The sequence below is a fragment of the Budorcas taxicolor genome, chromosome 8 (assembly GCF_023091745.1).
Source record: "Budorcas taxicolor isolate Tak-1 chromosome 8, Takin1.1, whole genome shotgun sequence".
Lineage (NCBI taxonomy): Eukaryota > Metazoa > Chordata > Mammalia > Artiodactyla > Bovidae > Budorcas > Budorcas taxicolor.
The window spans coordinates 55849624-55874696 of NC_068917.1; the positions used below are offsets into that span (position 1 = coordinate 55849624).

Sequence of the window (25073 nt, forward strand, 5' to 3'; positions counted from 1 at the left end):
CATATATATGTGTTAGTATGCTGTATTGGTGTTTTTCTTTCTGGCTTACTTCACTCTTTTGTTTGAGTCTTCTTCTTTATTTAAATTGCCACTGGGTATTTGGTGTAAATTTATTATTTCAGCTCAGCATGTACTAAGAGTCCTGTTACTTAAGGGATCATCAGCGTTTACCTACACGGATGGGAAAGGGGCATCCACCAGCCCACTTCACTGCTTCTCTTTTGAACAGTTTCTTTTATCACATAAAAAAGGAACAATTTTCCTGTCTGCTTTTCTCTGACAAGTTGATACAAAGCAGTAATTAACCATTAAAATATTGCAGATGATTCACAGGAGTGTTACAGACAAACTAATTTAAACCAAGGTCAGGTCTCCAAATCAGCAAAATAACTTCAAAAGCAGGTGAGGGAGGAAAATAAGTGAGAGAAAAGGTAAGTAACAGCTGCTATTAAAAGTAACGCTGGGCAGCTAAAACTGGTCTGAGTACACTCCTAGAAATGTAATTAGCCAAATCCTTCCAGAAACTAAACCATCAAAATGACATTACCATACACTTAAAAAATGTATTTACAGAGTGAAGGAGCAGTCATCCTAGCATATTGCTATGTCCTGAGGGTTTCCATTCTTGTAAAGAAAGATGCAGAAGGGAATTAGATATTATTCTATACAAAGTTCAAATTGTCACCAACATATTTTGTGAAATGCTATTTCTTAATTCCCTCAGCAGTGCTGAAGTTGAGAAGGAATTAATTTAACAGGCTATGTTCTGGTTTCTTGTCATTTTATGGGAAGTTACAATGACTAGAACCAAAGTACACCTATTAGCTCTCCAAACACCAACATCTATTAAATGGTCTTAAGAAGAGAGCTGCCGAATTCTACCATATCTTGGAGCTCATTTCTCAGGAAGGTGGGCATGGATGCTCCATTTCCTTCACAAGGCAAGGGTCAGCTTACTGCTCCTACTGAAGGATTTCAGTAAAATAGAGTTGCCTGCTTATTACGTTTGAAGGTCTAACAATATATAATTTTTATTTATCATAAGTTGCAGTGATACATTAATGTATTCAAAATGCCTTCTTATAATATGCCCATTTCCCAAAGTGATTGTGAACTTACAAGAGAGGTTCCCAAATAAGGTGACAGAACTACCAAAAATATCACATTTAAGTGAAGAGCCCTGGACATTTTGATGACATATAGAAAGATTTTTTTACTGGCTTTTTAATTACAAATAATTAAGAAGTTACTGGAAGAAAGTGTGGTAATACCTAGGCAGGAGAAGTGGCAGTGAAGAATGGATCAGGGTTTCTGAAAAGGAGCAGGGGTCATATGGAAAAGGAAAAACTATGAAACCTATAAGAAAAGGAAAGACAGGAAGTGACTGGGAAAAAAGATTTGTGAAAAATGTGGTTCAAAGAATGTTATGAGATCTCAGTAGCTCAGCCCATGATGGTAAAACCTGGGAGGAAACTGGTGACAAACCAGGATACATTACTGAATGTCTTTAGCTGAATAGAAGAGACCAGAGGGGGAAGACAAGGCTTTTAGGACAAGAGCCTTGGTCCCCAGCATGGGAGGTGACTAATGAGTAGAGGCAGGGGTAGCTGTGATGTTTGTATCCAAGTAGGACTCTAAACATGGAGAAGGCAATGGCACCCCACTCCAGTACTCATGCCTGGAAAATCCCATGGACGGAGGAGCCTGGTAAGCTGCAGTCCATGGGGTTGTGAAGAGTCGGACACGACTGAGCAACTTCACTTTCACTTTTCACTTTGGTGCATTGGAGAAGAAAATGGCAACCCACTTCAGTGCTCTTGCCTGGAGAATCCCAGGTATGGCAGAGCCTGGTGGGCTGCCATCTATGGGGTTGCACAGAGTCAGACACGACTGAAGCGACTTAGCAGCAGCAGCAACAGGACTCTAAACAAACTGTGGAAACTTCTTCAACATATGGGAATACCAGACCACCTTACCTGTTTCCTGAGATCTGTGTTCAGGTCAAGAAGCAACAGCAGAACCAGAAATAGAACAACAGACTGGTTCCAAATTGGGAAAGGAGTATGTCAAGGCTGTATACTGTCACCCTGCTTATTTAACTTCTATGCAGAGTACATCATACAAAATGCCAGGCTGGATGAAGCACAAGCTGGAATCAAGATTGCCGGGAGAAATATCAGATATGCAGATGACACCACCCTTATGGCAGGAAGTGAAAAGGAACTAAAGGGTCTCTTGATGAAAGTGAAAGAGGAGAGTGAAAAAGCTGGCTTAAAACTAAACATTCAAAAAACAAATATCATGGCATCCAGTCCCACCACTTCATGGCAAATAGATGGGGAAACAATGGAAACAGTGACAGACTTTATTTTGGGGGGTTCAAAAATCACTGCAGATGGTAACTGCAGCCATCTGAAATTAAAAGACACTTCTTGGAAGAAAAGCTATGACCAGATTAGACAGCATATTAAAAAGCAGAGACATTACTCTGCCAAAAAAAGGTCTGTCTAGTCAAAGCTATGGTTTTTCCAACAGTCATGTATGGATGTGAGAGTTTGACTGTAAAGAAAGCTAAAGCGCTGAAGAATTAATGCTTTTGAACTGTGGTGTTGGAGGAGAGTCCCTTGGACAGCAAGGAGATCAAATCAGTCAATCCTAGAGGAAATCAGTCCTGAATATTCATTGGAAGGACTGATGCTGAAGCTGAAACTCCAATACTTCGGCCATCTGATGCGAAGAACTGACTCAATGGAAAAGACCCTGATGCTGGGAAACACTGAAGGCAGGAAGAGAAGGTGACGACAGAGGATGAGATGGTTGGATGGCATCACCAACTCAATGGGCATGAGTTTGAGCAAGCTCTGGGAGCTGGTGATGGACAGGGAAGCCTGGCATTCTGCAGTCCATGGGGTTGCAGAGTCAGACATGACTGAGCAACTGAACTGAACTGAACTGAGGACTCTAAAGACTAATTACCCAGTGCTGTTCAGTACTGTGCACATGACCCGTTATCTCTAGCTGCAGCATGGCCCTACCCACTCTTAATCTAGGCCAAGATTATTAACTGTCAGAAATATGATATCACTGACTGAAGTGCATAAAATCAGATAAGTAAATTAGGAATCATAAATTAAGATCCCACTTTTTCATTTTTTTACATTTATTTTTAATTGAAGGATAATTGCTTTACAGCAGTGTTGGTTTCTACCAAACATCACCATGAATTGGCCATAGTTTTATGCATGTTCCCTTCCACCTGAACATCCCTCCCACCTTCCTCCCCATCTTACCCATCTAGAGATCCTACTTTTTCTTGATTCACAGAAGAAAGCCTAGAACCTGATGACACAGTCTTGGGTACCAGGAGCAATCCCTTTCTTTGGTAAATGGTCTCCAAAGTTGGCCACCTTCAGTTCCTTCCCTCCCTAAGGGCATACGCTCCACCTCACATCAAGAACTGGGGTCCAGTGCTCTTGAATTCGGCATAGTTAACATTGTTAAAATGGTTATACTACCCAAAGTGATCCCTAGCAAATTACACATGACATTTTTCACAGAACAAGAACAAATAATCCTAAAATTTAGATGGAAACACAGAAGACCCAAAATTGCTAAAACAAACCTGAGGAGAAAGAACAAAGCAGGAGGCATAAGCCTCCCAGACGTCAGACAATACTACAGAGCTACAGTAATCAAAACAGCATGGCATTGGCAAAAAAACACATATGGATCAACAGAATAGAACAGAGAACCCAGAAATAAACTCACACACCTAAGTTAATTAATCTTTGACAAAGGAAGCAAGAATATACCATGGAGAAAAGACAGTCTCTTCAGCAGGTGGTATTGGGAAAGTCGGATAGTGGCAAGTATATCAATGAAATTAGAACAAACCCTCACATTACACACAAAAGAAACCTACCTGGCTTAAAGACTTAAATATAGGATTTGACACCACAAAACTCTAAGAAGGACTTCCCTGTTAGTACAGTGGATACAAATCTGCCAGCCAACGCAGAGAACATAGGTTCAATCCCTGGTCTGGGAAGAGTCTACATTCCAAAGACCAACTAAGCTCATGCTCCATAACTACTGAGCCTGCATTCTAGAGTGCATGAGACACAACTACTGAAGCCTGAGTGCCTAGAACCCATGTTCCCTACAAGAGAAGCTATCTCAGTGAGAAGCCTGCAGCAAAGAGTAGCCCCCGCTCGCTGCAACTAGAAAGCCCACACACAGCAACGAAGACCTCATGCAACCAAAAAATAAACAAACAAATAAATAATTTTTAAAAAACTCTTAGAAGAGAACATAGGCAAAATATTCTCTGACATAAACTGTACCAATGTTTTCTTAGGTCAGTCTCCCAAAGCAATAGAAATAAAAGCCAAAAAGGCAAAGGAAACAAAGAAAAAAAAACAAAAACAAAAAGACAGCTCTCAGAATGGGAAAAAATATTTGTAAATGAAATAACCTACAAGGGCTTAATCTCCAAAATATACAAACAGCTCATGTAGCTCAATATTAAAAAAAATTAACAACTTGATCAAAAATGGGCATGCATGCTAGGTCATTTCAGTCATGTGTGACTCTTTGTGACCCTATGGACTGTAACCCGCCAGGCTCTTCTGTCCATGGGATTCTCCAGGCAAGAACATTGGAGTGGGCTGCCATGCCCTCCTCCAGGGGATCTTCCCAAACCAGGGATTGAACCCATGTCTCTTATGTCTCCTGCATTGACAGGTAGGTTCTTTACCACTAGAGCCACCTGGAAAGCCCCCAATGGGCAGAAGATCTAAATAACATGTCTCCAAAGAAGACATATAGACGGCCAAAAAACATATGAAAATATGCTCAACATCAGTTCAGTTCAGTTCAGTTGCTCAGTCGTGTCCGACTCTTTGTGACCCTATGAATCGCAGCACACCAGGCCTCCCTGTCCATCACCAACTCCCAGAGTTCACCCAAACTCATGTGCATCGAGTCAGTGATGACATCCAGCCATCTCATCTTCTGTCGTCCCCTTCTCCTCCTGCCCCCAATCCCTCCCAGCATCAGGGTCTTTTCCAATGAGTCAACTCTTTGCATGAGGTGGCCAAAGTTTTGAGTTTCAGCCTCAGCATCAGTCCTTCCAAAGAACACCCAGGACTGGTCTCCTTTAGGATGGACTGGTTGGACTAATTATTACAGAAATGTAAATCAAAACTACAATGAGGTAGTAGCTACACCAGTCAGAATGGCCATCATTCTGTCTACTAATAAACGCTGGAAAGGGTGTGGAGAAAAGGGAACCCTCTTACAGTGTTGGTTAGAATGTAAGTTGGTGCACCTACTGTGGAAAACAGTATAGAGCTTCCTCAGAAAACTAAAAACAGAGTTGTCATATAATCCTGGAATTCAATTCCTCAGCATATATTCAGAGAAAACTAATTCCCAAAGTTACATGTATCCAATGTTCACTGCAGCACTATTTACAACAGCTGGGCCGTGGAAGCAAGCTAAATGTCCATCAACAGATGAAGGAATAAAGAAGATGTGGTACATATATACAATGAAATATTAAACCATAAAAAATAATGGCATGATGTCATTTGCAGCAGCATGGATGCACCTAGAGATTATCATGCTAAGGGAGGTAGGTCAGACAGAGAAAGACAAATACCATATGACATCATTTATATGTGGAATCTAAAATATAACACAAATGAACTTAGCTATGAAAGTAAAACAGACTCACAGACATAGAGACCAGTCTTGTGGTCACCAAGGAGGAAGGGGCAAAGGGGAGGGATGGGTTGGGAGTCTGGAATTAGCAGATGCAAACTGGTATATACAGAATGGATAAACAACAAGTTCCTACTGTACAGCACAGGTAGCTATATTCAATGTATTGCTTTAGTCGTTCAGTCATGTCCAGCTCTTTGTGACCCCATGGACCGTAGCTTCGTGGGCTCCTCTGTCAATGGAATTCTCCAGGCAAGAGTACTGGAGTGGATTGCCATTCCCTTCTTTAAGGCATCTTTCCAACCCAGGGATCAAACCCAGGTCTCCTGCATTGCAGGCAGATTCCTTACCATCTGAGGCATCAGGGAAGTCCCATAATGATAAATCATATGATAAACCATAATGAAAAATCATATGAAAAAGAATTTATAAGTATATAAAACTGAATCACTTTGCTGTACAGTAGAAATTAACACAATATTTTAAATCAACTATACTTCAATTAAATAAATGAAAAAAATATACAAAAAAGAATTGGGGTCTAATTCCCAGTGGTGTGCTTGCACTGACTTGTACAGGTTGGTAACAGATGACTGTAAAATTTTCAGGAAATTTGCAAACCCACTATTTATAAATTAAACACAGCCATTATAAAAATTAAATATTACACATTATATAAATCATACTAAAAACAAGTCATAAATTCTCAAAACTCATCACTTCCTAATTATTCTACCACATTATCTATGTTCTTGAGATTATTTACATCTATTGCATCTGTTATACACTTTAACTGCATTACCATTTTATTTGTAAAAAAAAAAAACCAGATTGGGAAGTGTATAACATGATGATGATCTGTTCTTCATTTCTTTTTTGTGATACTACCTCAGATCTACTCTTTTAGCCAACCGAGTTTTTTTACAAAATATTCATTTATTTATTTGGCTGTGCTGGGTCTTGGTTGCAGCACATGGCCTCTTTTAGTTTCAGCATGCAGGATCTAGTTTCCTGACCAGGGATCGAACCCAGGCCCCCAGCACTGGGAGGTCAGAGTTTTAGCCACTGGACCACCAAGGAAGTCCCCTCTAACCGTGTTTTGACGATATTACATTGGTACCTTGAAATTGCCCATGGTAAGAATATTTATGTTATGAAAATTGGCAAACATGACAAATCAAACCTAGCTTAATTGTTTTATTGATTTTCTACAGCAGATGTTGGCAAATTATAGCCCACAGGCCAAACTCAGCCCACTGCTTGTTTCTGTATGCCGATGAGCTAAATGCTTTTTCAATTGTTGTTATATAAGTTCCCACATAAAATCCTCAATTTTTCTTTTTGGCAAAATTTAAACTATTTACTATCTAGCTCTTTTCAGAAAAACTGGGCCTGTTTTAACTTAAGAAAGTAATGTAGGAAAAGTTATTAATAATTACACACTTAAAAATGGATTGTGTTTCTAGCCATCACATTGTGAATAGCATAAAAAAAAAATTCTGAGGACACATTATTCCAGTATTTGAAAACTATTCTTTAAGTTGGCGAAGAGGTCATTCATGTTGTTACAGGCACAGTTCAGAAAAAAAGTCTTCATTGTTTCACTTTTTTGTTAAAAAGCCAAAAACATCAACCACATTCTTGTTGGAACTATACTGGTTTATCAATTGGTAATACAAGCGTTGCATTAAAATTAATTAACTCATACTGTAAGAATCAACTAATACTATAGAATTTACAATAAACAGTATATCATTTGTAAATTATGTGCCATATATCCTGCATACCAGTAATATGTGTGAATACACACACACACACACACACACACATACATATATATTTTTCCCCCCCAGAGAGCCCAGTGTTGAACATTTGCCAGCCACCACTGCTAATTCTATTTTATCATCTATCTGAGCTGACCTTAGGAAGCTGCATGACCAATAAAAAATGATGGAAGTGTTATTCTGAGATATTTCAAATTATGTAACAAGAATAGAAGCTTCCATCTGCATCTTAGAAAGCTCACTCTTGTGGCTCTCTCTTGCAATCTTAGTGTCAGTCTATGAGAAGCCCGCACCTGGAGAGTCCTAAACAACCTCACAGGTAATTACCATCTAACAACTATGAGAAACTCTGAGTAAACACTACCCATCTGAACCCCCCAAACCCAAAGAACTATGAGAGATAATAACATTTTAAGTCTCTAGGCTCTGGTGATGGCTTGTTAAAGAGCAGTAAATAATTGGAACACCATTTTATTTTAAGAAGAAGCCAGTGAGTGGGGAGCCAGGTGGACTCAACACCTCAGGAATGCTAAGCTGGAGCATTCAACCCTCTTTTCTTCCATGTCCTTGGTGCAAAGTAGATGTATGGATATGTTGGGAGTGGGGATGTAATAAAAAGAAAGAATGGCTATGAATAATTCATATTTTAATACAAATTTGAATCAAAGTGTCTACCAGAGATGCAGCAAGTAAAATACCATCAACTGGGACACTGACTCTACCCTGTTCATTCACCAGCAATCAACTTACCTGGGCTTCCTGGAGTGGCATGTAGTTCTTCCCACGGCCTTCTTTCTCGTTGCCTCTGCACCCATGTCCAATAGTCATGTTTGAGGTTCAGTTCAGTTCAGTTCAGTCGCTCAGTTGTGTCCAGCTCTTTGTGACCCCATGAATTGCAGCACGCCAGGCCTCCCTGTCCATCATCAACTCCCGGAGTTCACTCAGACTCATGTCCATCGAGTCAGTGATGCCATTCAGCCATCTCATCCTCTGTCGTTCCCTTCTCCTCCTGCCCTCAATCCCTCCCAGGATCAGAGTTTTTTCCAATGAGTCAACTCTTCGCATGAGGTGGCCAAAGTACTGGAGTTTCAGCTTTAGCATCATTCCTTCCAAAGAAATCCCAGGGCTGATCTCCTTCAGAATGGACTGGTTGGATCTCCTTGCAGTCCCAGGGACTCTCAAGAGTATTCTCCAACACCACAGTTCAAAAGCATCAATTCTTCGGCGCTCAGCCTTCTTCACAGTCCAACTCTCATCCATACATAACTACTGAAAAAACCATAGCCTTGACTAGATGGACCTTAGTCGGCAAAGTAATGTCTCTGCTTTTGAATATGCTATCTAGGTTGATCATAGCTTTTCTTCCAAGGAGTAAGAGTCTTTTAATTTCATGGCTGCAATCACCATCTGCAGTGATTTTGGAGCCCAAAAAGATAAAGTCTGACACTCTCTCCACTGTTTCCCCATCTATTTCCCATGAAGTGATGGGACCAGATGCCATGATCTTTGTTTTCTGAATGTTGAGCTTTAAGCCAACATTTTTGCTCTCCTCTTTCACTTTCATCAAGAGGCTTTTTAGTTCCTCTTCACTTTCTGCCATAAAGGTGGTGTCATCTGCATATCTGAGGTTATTGATATTTCTCCCAGCAATCTTGATCCAGCTTGTGTTTCCTCCAGTCCAGCGTTTCTCATGATGCACTCTGCATAGAAGTTAAATAAGCAGGGTCACAATATACAGCCTTGACGTACTTCTTTTCCTATTTGGAACCAGTCTGTTGTTCCATGTCCAGTTCTAACTGTTGCTTCCTCACCTGCATACAGATTTCTCAAGAGGCAGGTCAGGTGGTCTGGTATTCCCATCTCTCTCAGAATTTTCCACAGTTTATTGTGATCCACACAGTCAAAGGCTTTGGCATAGTCAATATAGCAGAAGTAGATATTTTTCTGGAACTCTCTTGCTTTTTCAGTGATCCAGCGGATGTTGGCAATTTGATCCCTGGTTCCTCTGCCTTTTCTAAAACCAGCTTGAATATCAGGAAGTTCATGGTTCATGTATTGCTGAAGCCTGGCTTGGAGAATTTTGAGCATTACTTTACTAGCATGCGAGATGAGTGCAATTGTGCAGTAGTTTGAGCATTCTTTGGCATTGCCTTTCTTAGGGATTGGAATGAAAACTGACCTTTTCCAGTCCTGTGGCCACTGCTGAGTTTTCCAAATTTGCTGGCATATTGAGTGCAGCACTTTCACAGCATCATCTTTCAGGATTTGAAATAGCTCCACTGGAATTCCATCACCTTCACTAGCTTTGTTCGCAGTGATGCTTTCTAAGGCCCACTTAACTTCACATTCCAGGATGTCTGACTCTAGATGAGTGATCTCACCATTATGATTATCCGGGTCATGAAGATCTTTTTTGTACAGTTCTTCTGTGTTCTTGCCACCTCTTCTTAATATCTTCTGCTTCTGTTAGGTCCAGATCATTTCTGTCCTTTATCGAGCCCATCTTTGCATGACATGTTCCCTTGGTATCTCTAATTTTCTTGAAGAGATCTCTAGTCTTTCCCATTCTGTTGTTTTCCTCTATTTCTTTGCACTGATCGCTGAAGAAGGCTTTCTTATCTCTTCTTGCTATTCTCTGGAACTCTGCATTCAGATGCTTATATCTTTCCTTTTCTCCTTTGCTTTTTGCTTCTCTTCTTTTCACAGCTATTTGTAAGTTCTCCCCAGACAGCCATTTTGCTTTTTTGCATTTCTTTTCCATGGGGATGGTCTTGATCCCTGTCTCCTGTACAATGTCACGACCCTCATTCCATAGTTCATCAGCCACTCTACCTATCAGATCTAGGCCCTTAAATCTATTTCTCACTTCCACTGTATAATCATAAGGGATCTGATTTAGGTCATACCTGAATAGTCTAGTGGTTTTCTTAGCATCCGTTAAATTCCACACAGCCTCTTGATGGGGCAGTGTCCTCAGAGTGTCTGATCTCATTACCTCATTCCCACTGCATAGTTGCCCAGGAAGTCAGTGGGAATTCCTAGGTCCTGAGGAGAGTTTATGCCTGGAGCAGGCTCTGTTTTCTTTCTTTCTTTTTTTAAAATTATTTTTGGCTGCTCTGGCTCTTTGTTGCAGCATATAGGAACAGGCTTAGCTGCCTCATGGCATGTGGGATCTTAGTTACCTGACCAGGGATCAAACCCGAATCTGCCACATTTGAAGGCAGATTCTTAACCACTGAACCACCAGAGAAGTCCCCAGGCTCTATGTGTTCTATGTTCCTTCTTTTCCACCCCCTCCATGTGGATACATTTCTATAGCATTTCAGAGGAGAGGGAGAAAGGTCCTGGACGCCCTCCCATAGCAAAGATAGCACAGCACATAATGAGGAAATTTATGATCTCTAAATGTTAAGTATTGAGTTATTTTGTACCACTGAAGGAAATAAATATAGAGACGTATGGTTAGCTAGGTCAAGTCTTGAGAATCCATCTGAAAGTGGCCAATAGGTAAAAACAATGAAAACATCAAGTTGCCTTTAACTTCAGTTTACTGTAGATATAAAATGGGAATTTCATTATAATGTACTCTAGAGAGACTAGTTTGTAGACTTCATCTGTTATCTTGAAATATTTTTGGTCATCTGCAAAAGGAGCTACCTACCTACAAATTGTAAGGATTCTAAATATTAAATGCTTCTGGTGCTGAGGACATTTTTTTCAGACAAAGTGCTGTTGCCACTGATATGATAAACCATTTTTTAAATAGGGAATTTCAAATCCCTCATTTCAGTTATGTCTGGTTACCAAGAACTGCTCATAGCTCAGAGTAGGAACACAAGTCTACACTCTAATTTCAGGTATCACTTTTTCATTATGCCATTGTCCTCAAGAAGCTATGAATTATTAGCTCTGAATTAGTTTCATATTGTAATTTACACTTCAGCTGACACGCACACATTGATTGTTAAATTCACAAAATGAAAGCCACCTAACTGTGCTTGTCATTTGCTTTAAACTCCTTGGGACTCTTCAGTCAGGTTTGAACTGAGAACTCCTAACACCTTAACTGCTCAGAATTTCCTTATTAGGAGTTAAAATAGTGCTCAAAAGTAACACTGTTTCATTTTCCTTTTAATCTCCACCACTAAAAATTTCCACTGATTGGGCTGCTCTCTATTCTGAACACAGATTTGAAAAAGTTATATCACAAGCAGGTAAACCAGAATACCCATGTCCTTGAATTCTAGAGGCAGGCAGAGAAAAAACATCAGAATTCCTTCCTACATCATGTCCTATCCCTGACCTCATAGTACTATTTATTATTATTATTTTTATCTATTTGACTTATTTTTCCAAATCTCTTCTATCTGAGGAGCTGATAATTATATTTACTATGAATTCTTAGAAGTTACATGGATTCCCTGATAGCTCAGTTTGTAAAAAAAAAAAATCCACCTGCAATGCAGGAGACCTGGGTTTGATCCCTGGGTTGGGAAGGTCACCTGGAGAAGGGAAAGGCTACCCACTCCAGTATTCTGGCCTGGAGAATTGCATGGACTATATGGTCCATGGGGTCACAAAGAGTCAGGAATGACTAAGCAACTTTCACTTCACTTCACATGGTATTTACAGGTCAAAAATTAAAATGATTTTTAAAAGAAGCAAAGATATGAACATAAAGAGGAAGAGGCTTGGTACAAAGAGTATGGAGAACAAGAGTTCCAGCCAAGGATTGCTTGAGGATGTCTATGTAGGCTGTCTGACACCTGGAGTTCAGACAATGACTGACACCTGGTGACTTACCAGTGAGCCCCTGAGTGGGCATCATACCCCACGTAATGAACAGTGCTTGGACAGAAGGACCCAGATTTTGGTCTCAGCTCTGCACTAGACAAATGATTTAACCTTCCCAGATTCCAACACCCTCACTTCCAAGATGGAGACTGTGGCAGAGACTGGCTAATTGTTCATCAAACTGGTTCTCCTTCTTGGCAAGTAACTAGACTGCATTTCTCAGCCTCCTTGCAGTCAGATGTAACCATGTGACTGGGCCAATGTAATGTGAGAAGTGACAGATGCTGTGTTCTTACAAGATCCATAAAACCTTCCAATTTTGGCCCTCCAAGTTCTCCATCTTGAGAGATAGGATGGAGATGTCTCAGGCAACCTTGGGAGCCACGTGTTAAAAAATGGTCTCTGAATCACCCCTGGCCACCCAACCGGAAACACTAAACTGAATTTTGCTGCATAACCAAAAATGAATAAGTTATGTATTGAGTCTTTAAGATTGGGGTTCATCTGTTGCTGCTGTTAGAGTTACCTTAACAAATACAGAGGCAATCATATCCCCTCTTCCACACGGGGCTGCTGTGAGGATTAAGTAAGACAATGCTTGCAAGTTCACTGCCTGATATATCGTGAGCACGCATCATCAAATGTCAACTCCTTCTCAACAAGTAAGAGTTGGAAACCCTGGACCCAAAAGGAAACAGAGGCAGTGGTTAAACATAGTTCCACTGATTTGCTGGACAGGTTTGAAAAGTCACCTCTAGCATAAGTGTCTGGCATTTTAAAGAACATGTTAATCAAAAGTAATATCTACTTCCTCAAATATCACTATGCATTTTATGACAGAATAAGGTAGGTAAATACTCGAGATACTTTCATTACAAACTCTAAAAAAGCTCCAAGCTAAAACAATGAAAAATCATATTTGATGCTTAAAATTGGTAAACCAGGTTTCAGACTGGTTCTTTCAGTCTGAAATCACCAGTTACAATGGTGCAAAGATACTTCACTGCAGGCTGAGTAGGTGTTCAACTTTTACTAGGAAGGAGTTTATTGGGAATTGGGAATAATTTCTGGTTTGTGTTCTGAATGCTAAGGGAAAAGGTTGCTATTTTTCCCTCTGCAGTGTTCCAAGGTGCAGCTCATCTGGTAATCTCTGTGCAGGGCAGAGTGAGTCAGAGGTCTGAGTCACTTTACCAGAATGCATCCCATGTGTTCTATTCCAGGTTTCAAATAGCATAGCGTCTGGTCATGAGGGGGCCCCAGAGAGAAAACAAGTTGGAGCTATCCCCTCGGACTCCAGTTCCAAATAAAGGAGACAAAACTTCAAGAGTTGAAAATTCCCACTGTTTCTCATTTAAAGGAAACTGATTTAAGATAAAAACACATGTGAGTGATACATGAAACGTGCTTAACAGACAGTCGGTTCATTCACAGTCTTATTATATGTTGAAGTCCTGACCTTCAGCACTTCAGAACATGACCTTATTTGGAAATAAAATTATTGTTGATACAGTAGTTAAGATAAGGTCATTATACTTGGGCCCTAATCCAATATGCCTAAAAAAGGTAAAATTTGGAGACATACATAGAGGGAAGATAACGTGACAACAAGGCAGAGACTAAGGTGATGCCTCTACATGCCGAAGGACACCAAAGACTGCCAGTGAACCTCCAGAAGCTGGGCGACAGCATGGGTCAGATTCTCTCTCAGCTTGCAGAAGGAACCTGCTCTGCCAATAGCAGACCTCGGACTTCCAGCCTCCAGACCATGACATAATAAAGTTATATTGTTTAAGTCACACAGTTTGTGGTGCTTTGTTATGGCAGCAGACTGATATAGTATATTTATGGGACAATTCATAATGTGATTAGTCATAGCAAAAGTGATCAAGTCAGTGCCTGGTTATTGTTCTTCCTGAAGAAAGATGGTAATGACTCACAGCCTTTTGGGAGATGCTTAATGGAGACGGAATAATACTTGGTGTTGGCAAGGGAACTATTCACGTGGTATTGCCATGAGCAATCTCATTTGCTTCAGTGGCACTGGACTGGACTGGAAAATTTTGTCCCCTTTCCTTAACATCTAGATATACTGCTTTACCAGGAGTAAAGTAGGTCCAAGATTTATAATCACTCCATTCTGCTGACAAAAGCATAAAGGCCAAGTTTCTCCCAGTTAAGCACATGCTTTAATATCCACAAATTCTCTTCTTTTTTCCCCTAAGGTTTATTATTTAAAGTTTTCACCATAGATTTTTGTTTTTGATAACCTTCATTTCTCTCTACTGGTTCCTCCATTAAAATGAAGGATTTGGAATAAAATCAAAACCATCCATGTCTCTTTTCTGATAATCTAGTTGACAAACAATGAAAAGGTCACAAAAGATCAGGCACAACCATAATGAATGAAATAGATTCCCATGTGTGGAGTATACACCCCACAGGATGTGTGTTGTATTCAGATTCATAATGAACTGGAAACCATGTGAAATGGGACGGCAATATCTTTTCCACAGTCCTAGCTTCCAATACTCTGCAAGAACCAGCACTCTGGCCCTGCTTCTGATGAGACCATTTTATCTACTGCTTTTCAAAGTCATACTCATTCTGACCTCATATATTGAACAAAGCACTGAAAGAATATTATTGCAATTATTTACTTTGATGGGTAGATTTTTCTGTAACCTGTGCTGTGCTGTGCTTAGTCACTCAATCGCATCTGACGCTTTGTGACCCCATGGATTGTGGCTCACCAGGCTCCTCCATCCATGGGGATTCACCAGGCAAGAATACTGGAGTGGGTTGCCATGCCCTCCTGCAGGGGATCTTCCCAACCCAGAGGTTGAACCCAGGCCTCCCGCATTGCAGGCAGATTCTTTACCGTCTGAGCCACCAGGAAAGCCCAATAACACTGAAGTGGGTGGCCTATCCCTTCTCTAGTGGATCTTCCCGACCCAGGAACCAAACTGGGGTCTCCTGCACTGCAGGCAGATTCTTTACCAGCTAAGCTACCAGGGAAGCCCCTTCAGTAACCTATATAACCTTAATTAGAACAATTATCATTTGTGAGATGTACTACAATACAAATGAGAGACAAAAGGTTTAGCAGCTTTCTCTCTATACGGTAGAGTTAACCCATCTGTTACAGGCAGTAGTTTCTAAAGCTCAAACCAATGCTTCCCTCCAACGAACGTGCTATGTGTGTCGCAAGGAGACAAATTTTTCTCATTTTCTCAATATTTCCACCCAAAAAAATTAACTGGGTCACCAGGCAGATAAAGGTCATGACACATACAACTATGGAGCTGCAGCATTGCAAAGGGCCATTGAAAAGGTAAGGAATCCTCTTTTTTATTACCCTGGTATCACACAGAGCTTCTAGGTGATTCTTTCCAGGGACAAGTAACCAATTCCATTTTTGAACAGGTGGAGAAGCAGTTCTACTGACAAATATATGGGCTATATTTTACCTATCTGATCTCAGCCTTCAGCTATAGTTGAAACTGACTGGAAGGAAACAAAGTAAGTTGTTTTCGATGCAGAGATAGATGGCTTTGCTTTCCTAGCTGACTTACTTAAATTTAAAAGGAAATAAAAATCAGATATCAAAGGAACAAAGGGCAGACACCAACATGGTTTTGTGTTTACCAAGTACCTACTATGTCTCCAGCATTGTGCCAGGAAATTAAAGAGAGACAGAACTCAACGATGCCATCTTTATCCCCAGTTAACTTAAAATATTGTCTAACTATGACTAAATATTTAAACAAGTTCAAAATTAATGGAAGATACAGTATATATTTAAGTCCTAAGTTGGTCAATTTTGCAAGTGGTAATAGGAAATGGAGACTTTCTAGGAGTCATCAGGAAGTAGCTAGGTCTCAACCATGCTTTGGAGGACAAATGAGATTTAGAAAGCCATACCAACTAAGGACATTTCTTTGAGACTATATCTAGATTTAAAGGGCAATTAGACAGTTGTTCCAAAATACACAAAATAAGATGATGGGATTCTATCAAGATTTTTTAAATGCGGATGGGAAAGGAATATTGAAATAAAATACTCACAGAGATCTTGAAAACACCACTGTATCACAGCTCTATGGAGAAAACCAAGCTCTGCCCTTAGCTTGGGGATTTTTCCAACTAAAAGCGTAAATAAACAGTGTACATGTTCCCTTTCAAAGAAGACACACAATGTTACTAAGGAGTTCCTTCTCCATTGCTGAGTCATCCTTAATATCCACACAAAAGTGAAAAGCTCTCATTCAGTTGATTAGAGTTTAATCTACATACCCTTCTTATATGTATAAATATTCTTCTCCCTCCTCCCAGAAGCTCCTATAGCTCTTCCAGAGATGTAGTTAGCGGCCTGACTAATTACTGGACCTCTGTGTACATTACTCTCAAGATTAAGATGATCTTTTTATCACTTATTCACCTTGACATTTACAGTTTAACATATCTGACAAAGCTATTTGTATACACCTATATTATAAATGAAGGTACCTTAAAGCTACAGTAAGTCTATAATAATAATAATAGCCTTAAAATAATTTGCCAACTACAGACAGTTCCCTAAGCAATTACAAGATGCTCTATGTTAATTTAGAAAGGAACTCCAAACAAGGCATTTAAAACCTAATAAGTTGCCATTAAATGAAGGGAAACGGGAAGAGGAAAAGAGAAAGAAAACCCTAAGGCTTGAACTGGGAGAAATGATTCTCAGAGCTACTGACCCTTGCAAGATCCATGTCTTCCTTGCATTTCTAGACACAAAGCAGATTTCTAATTGAGGGTGATTATCTGGTTACTACATCCCAAATTGCATATATTTCCTGCATTGAATCACATCTTCGTCTAATTACATGGAGCATTTATCAATGCAAAAGTCCATAGAAACAGTTGAGTTTCTACATGCAACAAGAATGTGTACTATATACTATGAGGCACTATATCACCATTACATGTGAGTGTCTTTAGCGACAACACTCTACTTCCTGGTACTCATAGGGATCTACAAGTCAAACTACACTATCAAAACAATAGAAACAATTTTACAAAGAACTCACAAAAAAAGAGTCTGGTATGCTCTTGGGTTTTCTGAGGCATGGAACCCCTACACATGCCCTAGAAATATACACAGTGATATGTAATCATTACCATGAAACAAATTTGAAAAATAGCAATATACAGTTCTAAAACCTAAAACACCAAGTCCTATTCAGCAATTTTTATCCCCATAAACTTGACTTGAGAGTTCAGTGCCTCAATTAAAGATGGATCACTTGATCCAGGCAATGTAACAGTAAAAAAAAAAAAACACAAAAAACTCAGACTTCTACACCACACAAATGTGCCTCTGTAAAATATAATTCCGTTAGTTAGGCTAGTTAGGATTAACATGCAAGTCACTGAAAAGCCCCAAAGTAGACAAAAGACAATTTACCAAGGAAATACACAAAACCAAGAGCTATATTCACTCTGGATCATTCATTTAACAGATTGGAAGGAGGATCTTATTAATTCTAGAGTTCTGATCATTGATTATCAAAATGACATGGATCCAAAGAGCTTAAAGAATCCAAAGAACAACTTAGTTTCTTAGAAAAGAGCTACAGATAAGGCAGGGTGGGGCACAGATAAAGGAAGTGAATCTCAATTTCCTTCTCCAAACACACAGATAATCACTGATGCTAAATAGGTTACATACATATAAATACACACACATGGATACACATGTGAGTCTGTTTTGTTTTTCTGAGATGTTTGTTTGTTTCATTCTGAGATGAATGAAATGGCATTCATCTTGGGAATCCAGGTTTGTTTGGCATCTTCATTGGTTTAGCACAGTATTTTCATCCAAAGTAATAAGGCACATTTCTAGTCAAATATACCACAAAGAAGCATTTGCAGCAAAAGACAAACACTAACTATGCAATAGAGAGAACTGTTCCAGCTGCTCAAAATGCAGTTGTGTAAAATCCATCATTGCCAAAAAAGCTTTCCCATCCTTACCTCCAGGGTCATGTTCACAGTGCTAATGGCTACTTTTATTTCTCCATCTGAAAGTTCCTTTAGATTCTTCAGCATTGTCTGTTCAATACCTAAACCTGTGGGTGAGAGAAAAAACATTATATTTGAGGGAGATTTTTGGTAATATTAAGGGAGTATTTGAAGACATCACCCTCTTAATTTCAGTATTTCCCCTCTCATATCTCTTTTAACCATAATAAACACACATGAAGGCAAAAAAATCACATAGTGATAATATTTGCATCAGTGAGGATCCCAGCAGGAAACAGAATTCACCCCTCAGGATGCCAAAGAAGATTCTCTAATGGTAGGACGCTTACAGAGATGTGGGTGGGACTGAGAAAATTAATCAGGGAGGCATCCAGATACTAGCAGAAGTTCAGGTGAAGGAAACAGATATCTGGGATAGGAGAAGAGGGGTTGCCAGAAACTAAACACCAAAACAGGAAGGGAGCAGGGAAGAAATACAACAGTCTCTTCCCCTTCCTTTGACTCCTATGCCCCATATATTTCTAACTCTTCTATGGACCAAATCCAACTGAAACCAATAATCTTCAGGGGAGCCCAGAAGATTAAATACTCAGAGGTCAGACTAGAAACCCACAGCAGACAGAAGCAGAGAAGAGAAGCAGCGTAGGTAAGAAAAACCAACGTGTGTGTGTGTGTGTGTGTGTGTGTGTGTGTGTGTGTGTTAGTTGCTCAGTCGTGTCTCACTCTCTGCAACCCCATAGACGGCAGCCCACCAGGCCCCTCTGTCCATGGGATTCTCCAGGCAAGAACACTGGAGTGGGTTGCCATGTCCTTCCCCCAAAGGAACTGTAGAAAGAAAGAAAGTGATGTCGCTCAGTCGTGTCCAACTCTCTGCAACCCCATAGACGGCAGCCCACCAGGCCCCTCTGTCCATGGGATTCTCCAGGCAAGAACACTGGAGTGGGTTGCCATGTCCTTCCCCCAAAGGAACTGTAGAAAGAAAGAAAGTGATGTCGCTCAGTCGTGTCCAACTCTCTGCGACCCCGTGGACTGTAGCCTCCCAGACTCCTCCATCCATGGAATTTTCCAGGCAAGAGTACTAGAGTGGGTTGCCATTTCCTTCTCCAAGAAAAACCAACATAACCATGCAAATAACCAAATAATGCCTAGGAAGGCCAAAATTTGCATTCAGGATGCATTTAGGGAAGCATCCATGTTTTCAATTGTAATTTTACTCACAATGCACTTTATAAATATGACCCATAAAACTATCATAATTAAGTTGGCCACCCTTGTAATAGGCTCTGGCAATAGGAGCTATGGGATTTCTTAAATGATGGGAGAATAATCCAGAAGGGATAAGTTATCTAGAGCTGCATAGTTTTAGTCAGCAGACCAATGTGCTTCAATAAAATCTATCATGGAAAACAGGAAAGGGTCTGGCTTAATACTGAATTCTCACCCTACATTTTCACAACAGAGCAGGTCTAAACTCTTGAGAAGACCTATACTAAAGTCCAGTAAAGCATGTATCTCCTTCTCAGATGTACATTAAGATGGCAGAGTCAACTATTATTTGCCTATTATTAATATTTACCCTCTCAACTTATAACACTATCAATCAGAGCAGTATGGGGAAACAGACAGCTACTAAATATTTCTTTTCCACTCAAAGATTGAAAAGCTGCCATCTATCATACTACAGCATAAAATGACTTATAGAACATATAGTGACATGAAAAGTTTGATCTAGTTTTGAAAATGAATGACAAAATGCATATCATCACCTGGCTACACGTGCACATATATCCACACATGTGCATACGTAAGAGAAGGTGTGTCAGGCGTGCGGGTGCCCCGCCCACATTTCCTCTGACTTTCAGGCCCCAGCAAGTCGCTCAACCACTGGCACCTGCATCTCTTTTCCGGAGGGCTTTCTCTGGCCATCAAAGCCCACCCCAAGAAAATTAACAGTCCCTGCAACTAAGTAACCCTCAACATTCCAGTGGTATACTCCTAACAAAACCTGATTCATGGCCTTAATTTCTGTGCTGTCAATACTCCTACCATGGCTGACTTCAACCTGCCAACCCAACACCAACCCACTCACAAAATACCTGAAAATTTAACAGTCAGCTCTTGGAGCTCCAATAAACAAGTTCCAACACGCCACGGTACCTATCCCTCGGGTAGGAAAACTCTGCAGTGCCATTTTACACTTTTTTCCAGAGTTCCTTAGTGAGATAAAGGCCTGATTTCCCACAAATATAACTTGCTGGTTAAAGTGTTCCAAGCTCTATCAGTGTTTCCTGGGATCACCTCCCAAATATATTGCTTTGCTTCAGGCTCTGCCCCTGCAGGATTCCAAACTAAGGGAGAAAGCTGTACACTCTAAAGACTGACTGACTGGGTTTAAATCCTGGCCTGGCCACCTGCCAGCTGTGTGTGTGATGATGTGAAAGCAAAGATGCCTTTCTGTGCTTCAGTGTTTTCATCTGAAAATTGGGGATAATAATTCCACCTGGCAGGGTTGTCATGAGGACTCAGTATGAAAATTCATACAAAGCTGTACCATCAGAACCTCGTGTATATTAGACACTTAATGAACTGTTGCTGTTATTATTACTACTGTTAAACAACTGAATCAGGGAATCCACTCTCTTGACAAAGCCTAGACTTACAGAATAATTTTATCTGCTTAAGAGTCTTCTCTTATTTTTTTTCTCAAATTCATTTATGAAATCCCATTGCGCTTGACATTGTTCATGCCATATTCTCAAAATAGAGCCCTCCCAGCACAGAGATTTCCTGTAATGATGCATCCGGGGTGCCTATTAGATGCATGAATTAACCACACATCCAGGTACGAAGGCCTCAGAGGAAGGCCTGCAGCGCGAACTGTCTGCTTCCAGGTGAGCCAACACGATGTTCCTAAAAACTTCGCTCAAGCATGAACATTAGGGAAGAAAGTGAAGACACACACAAGTCCACCTCCTGGGGCCCAGCAATAATCCACACCCCAAACCCTCCTTGGCAGCTACGACACAGCTGGGGGACAGAGTCACTCACCCTGAGCACTGGACTGGGTCTCCTGCAGGATGTTGATAATGTCCTCTCTTGGAGGTAAGCTGGGAAATTTTTCTTCCAGGATAGAAAGAATTTCCTCCTGCTTTTCTGAGATCTTCTTGGGCTCCATGGTCATCCACTTAAAAAGGATGCTACCTAAAAGGCGTGAACAAAATCACCTTTAAATTTTCTAGTCAAGCTAGCATGGGGCTCAGGAAAGTCAGTGTTTTCTGGTCTCTCGAACTCTGCTTCCACTTCCAGATTCCTGCCTGAATCAGGGGCCTCTATTGTGTGACATTCAAGAGGCAGTTTTTAGAATACCCTTCAGATACTGTCGGTCTTGCCTCACTGTTCAAGTAGTAATCTCAACAACTGAATTGAGTGTGGTACACTCTATGGCACAGTTACAGATAAAGAAATAAAATGTTTCCCCCATCCCACACAAATACACAGAAATGATACACATTAGTTTTAAACATTCTCAGGATGGAAGTTAATGATAAACTATTTAAAAATATTAAATATGACTTAAATTTCTATTTAAGAATACCTTTAAGAGATCACAGAGAAGATCATTTCATTCATCACGTTACTGATTTTATATAAGAACTCTCCCCTCTTAACAATTAAATGATTTCCTACCAGTGTCAGCAGCAGAAGAATCTGATAAGGTAGTGAATCTTGAATCCATCCCCAATCTTCCAGGTACGACACACAGTTTTGAAATTGTTTACTAACATCTGATTATAATGATTCATAAGCTGGGTCTAACCCACAGGTTTCGATTACAGAGCACTTCGATAATATGAATGACTAACCTCTCACAATCTTCTAGAATTTCTATACATAATCTCACCTTAAAAGGGAAAAGCTACCACCTGTCACATGCCCTTTTCCTGTACCCTGGGCCCAGACTAACACAGAGTCATGGGGGAAAAGGAGGCTTTGCTTAGTGATGAATAATTAAACTCTGTAAAAATCCTCAAAATTACTGATTAATCAGGGTGATACCTCTCTCTAGCTTTCAGTGTAGCCTAAATGATAATTACAGTGGTAAAAATGTAAAAGGAGAAATGAAGTAGTGAGTGGGATAAAACTTTGGTACATAATCTTGACATCTACCTGGAAATCTACAGTACACAGAGATTAGATACACATTCACCATTAAAAATCCTGGAAAAGCCCCAAGCAAGTCATCTGGCCTCTCTGTTTCCATTTGCCTATTTTAAAAACAGAAATAATGCTATTTTACCAGCTTATAATGTCATATACTAAAAAGTCAATAAATGTAAACATCATCATGAGAAATAAATACTGCCAAATACATTTAAAGCATCTTATTCATTCATTCATTCCTTTATCAAAGAACTGCTGAGCACCTATTATGAACCAAGTGCTGTGCTAGACGCTAATGATTCACGACTGGAATAACGCTAGCCTTGCCGCTTGAAGCTTATAGTTGTTCAGGGGCTACAAATAAATAAACACCTAAACATCTTTTGTTTTTTAAAAATTTATTTATTTTATTTATTTTTGGCTGTGCTGGACCTTTGTTGCTGCACGCAGACTTTCTCTAGCTGTGGCAAGCAGGGGCTACTCTCTAGCTGCAGTGCAAGGACTTCTCGTTGTGGTAGCTTCTCTTGCTCAGGCTCTAGGTGCCTGAGCTTCAGTAGTTCCAACACGCAGGCTCAGCAGTTGTGGCTCGCAGACTCTAGAGTACAGGACCAGCAGTTGCAGTGCACGGGCTTAGCTGCCCCGAGGCATGTGGGATCTTCCCAGACCAGGAAGCGAACTCGTTCGTGTCCACTGCACTGGCAGGTGGACTCCTATCCACTGGGCCACCAGGAAAGTCCCACATACATTTTGAATGTGAAGGGGGTAAGAAATATCACTGTGGAAAACCACAGTACTCTGAATCTAGCCAAGAATTTAGGGGTCATAAAAGGTTTCCTAGAGAGAGTTAAGCTAAGCTGAGACTTGAATAATAAGTGACTTAAGGCAAAGGCAAGGTAAAGAGAGACCATGACCCAGACAGAGCATCTGTGCAGGCACTGAGGTGAGAGAAGATTTGGCCAGTTCAAGGAATGGAAAGTAATTGATTAGAACTAATCAATAATAAAATTATCAAGAAACAGAGATGATAAGATCATAAGAATCATTGATGACATCGATGACATCGATGCCATAGATCATAAGAAACATGGATGACATAGATAAAAGGTCTAAGATATATGTAATAGAGTTCCCCTTGGAAAGGAGGGAGGAAAGGGGATGGAACAATATTTGAAAAGAGTAGCTAATCATTTTTCAAAATTAATGAAGGAGATTATTCTAATATTCAAAGTAAATTATGAATCCAAAACAGAATAAATACAAACAAACTACCTCTAGGCTGCTGTTGCTACTGCTAAGTCGCCTCAGTCGTGTCCAACTCTGTGCGACCCCACAGACGGCAGCCCACCAGGCTCTCCCATCCCTGGGATTCTCCCGGCAAGAACACTGGAGTGGGTTGCCATTTCCTTCTCCAATGCATGAAAGTGAAAAGTGAAAGTGAAGTCGCTCAGTCGTGTCCGACTCTTAGCGACCCCCATGGACTGCAGCCCACCAGGCTCCTCCGTCCATGGGATTTTCCAGGCAAGAGTACTGGAGTGGGGTGCCATTGCCTTCTCCGCTACCTCTAGGCACGTGACAGTAAAATTGCTGAAACTCACAGAGGAAAAAGTATATATCAGAGAAAAAGAAATATATTCCTGTCAAAGGAACTACAATAAAACTGAGCCCTAATCTCATCTAAAATGATGAAAGTCAAAAGACACTGAAACTACAGTTTCAAAGTGCTAATATAAAAAAATTGCCGATATTGAATTCTTCCCTGATAGCTCAGGTGGTAAAGAATCTGCCTGCAATGCAGGAGACTCTGGTTCGATTCCTGAGTCAGGAAGATCCGCTGGAGAAGAGAGGCTACCCACTCCAGTATTCTGGGCTGGAGAATTCCATGGACTCTATAGTCCATGGGGTCACAAAGAACTGGACATGACTGAGTGATTTTCACATACATACATACTGAAATATAAGAAAAAATGAAGGCAAAATAAAGACATTTTCAGAAATATAAAGTGGAAGTATTTGTCACAAGAAGAATTCACACTCAAAAAACGGCAAAGGGAGAAGAAAATTATTATAGATGGCAGCAAAAAACAGGAAGGAAAACGTGTTGGAGAATATGAATATCTGAGTAAGAATAAATCGATGTTCACTGTATAAAACCTTTATAATATGGAGTTTGCAATATATGTGTAATTAAAATACATTTCAACAGTAACAAATTGAAGATTGAACTTCAGTTTAGAACTTCAAGTAGAGACAAATTTCTCTAAGGTTCTTGGATTATCAGGCAAGTGGTAAAAATATTGATTTATAAGATAAATTAATGGTATTTTGTAATCTTAATTACTACTAAAATAATTTTCTAAAAAGGAATTCATAACTAATAAGCTAATGAAGGAAAATGTAATAGTAAAAATCCTTATATAGTGTAATAACAGTAAAAAGGATAGAGAAAAGGGGGAAATCTGAGACAAGGAGAAAACAAATAGCAAAATGACATATTAAGCCCAAACGTAAGAGCAACTGCATTAATATAAAGAGACAATAAATGTTCAGTGGGTATAGAGTTTCAGTGTTGCAAGATGAACAAGTTCT

At 40.1% G+C, this 25073-nt stretch overlaps 1 protein-coding gene across 1 annotated transcript in view; it reads right to left on the reverse strand.

Annotated features, from left to right (window-relative positions):
* PRUNE2 (prune homolog 2 with BCH domain) overlaps positions 1 to 25073 on the reverse strand; it is a 292805-nt gene that overhangs the window by 195558 nt on the left and 72174 nt on the right. Inside the window, exons 5-6 of the mRNA XM_052644512.1 lie at positions 21375 to 21527; positions 18318 to 18412 (exon numbers count right to left, since the gene is read on the reverse strand). Of these exons, the coding sequence (XP_052500472.1) occupies positions 18318 to 18412; positions 21375 to 21527 (248 nt within the window). The remainder of the gene's footprint in view (positions 1 to 18317; positions 18413 to 21374; positions 21528 to 25073) is intronic.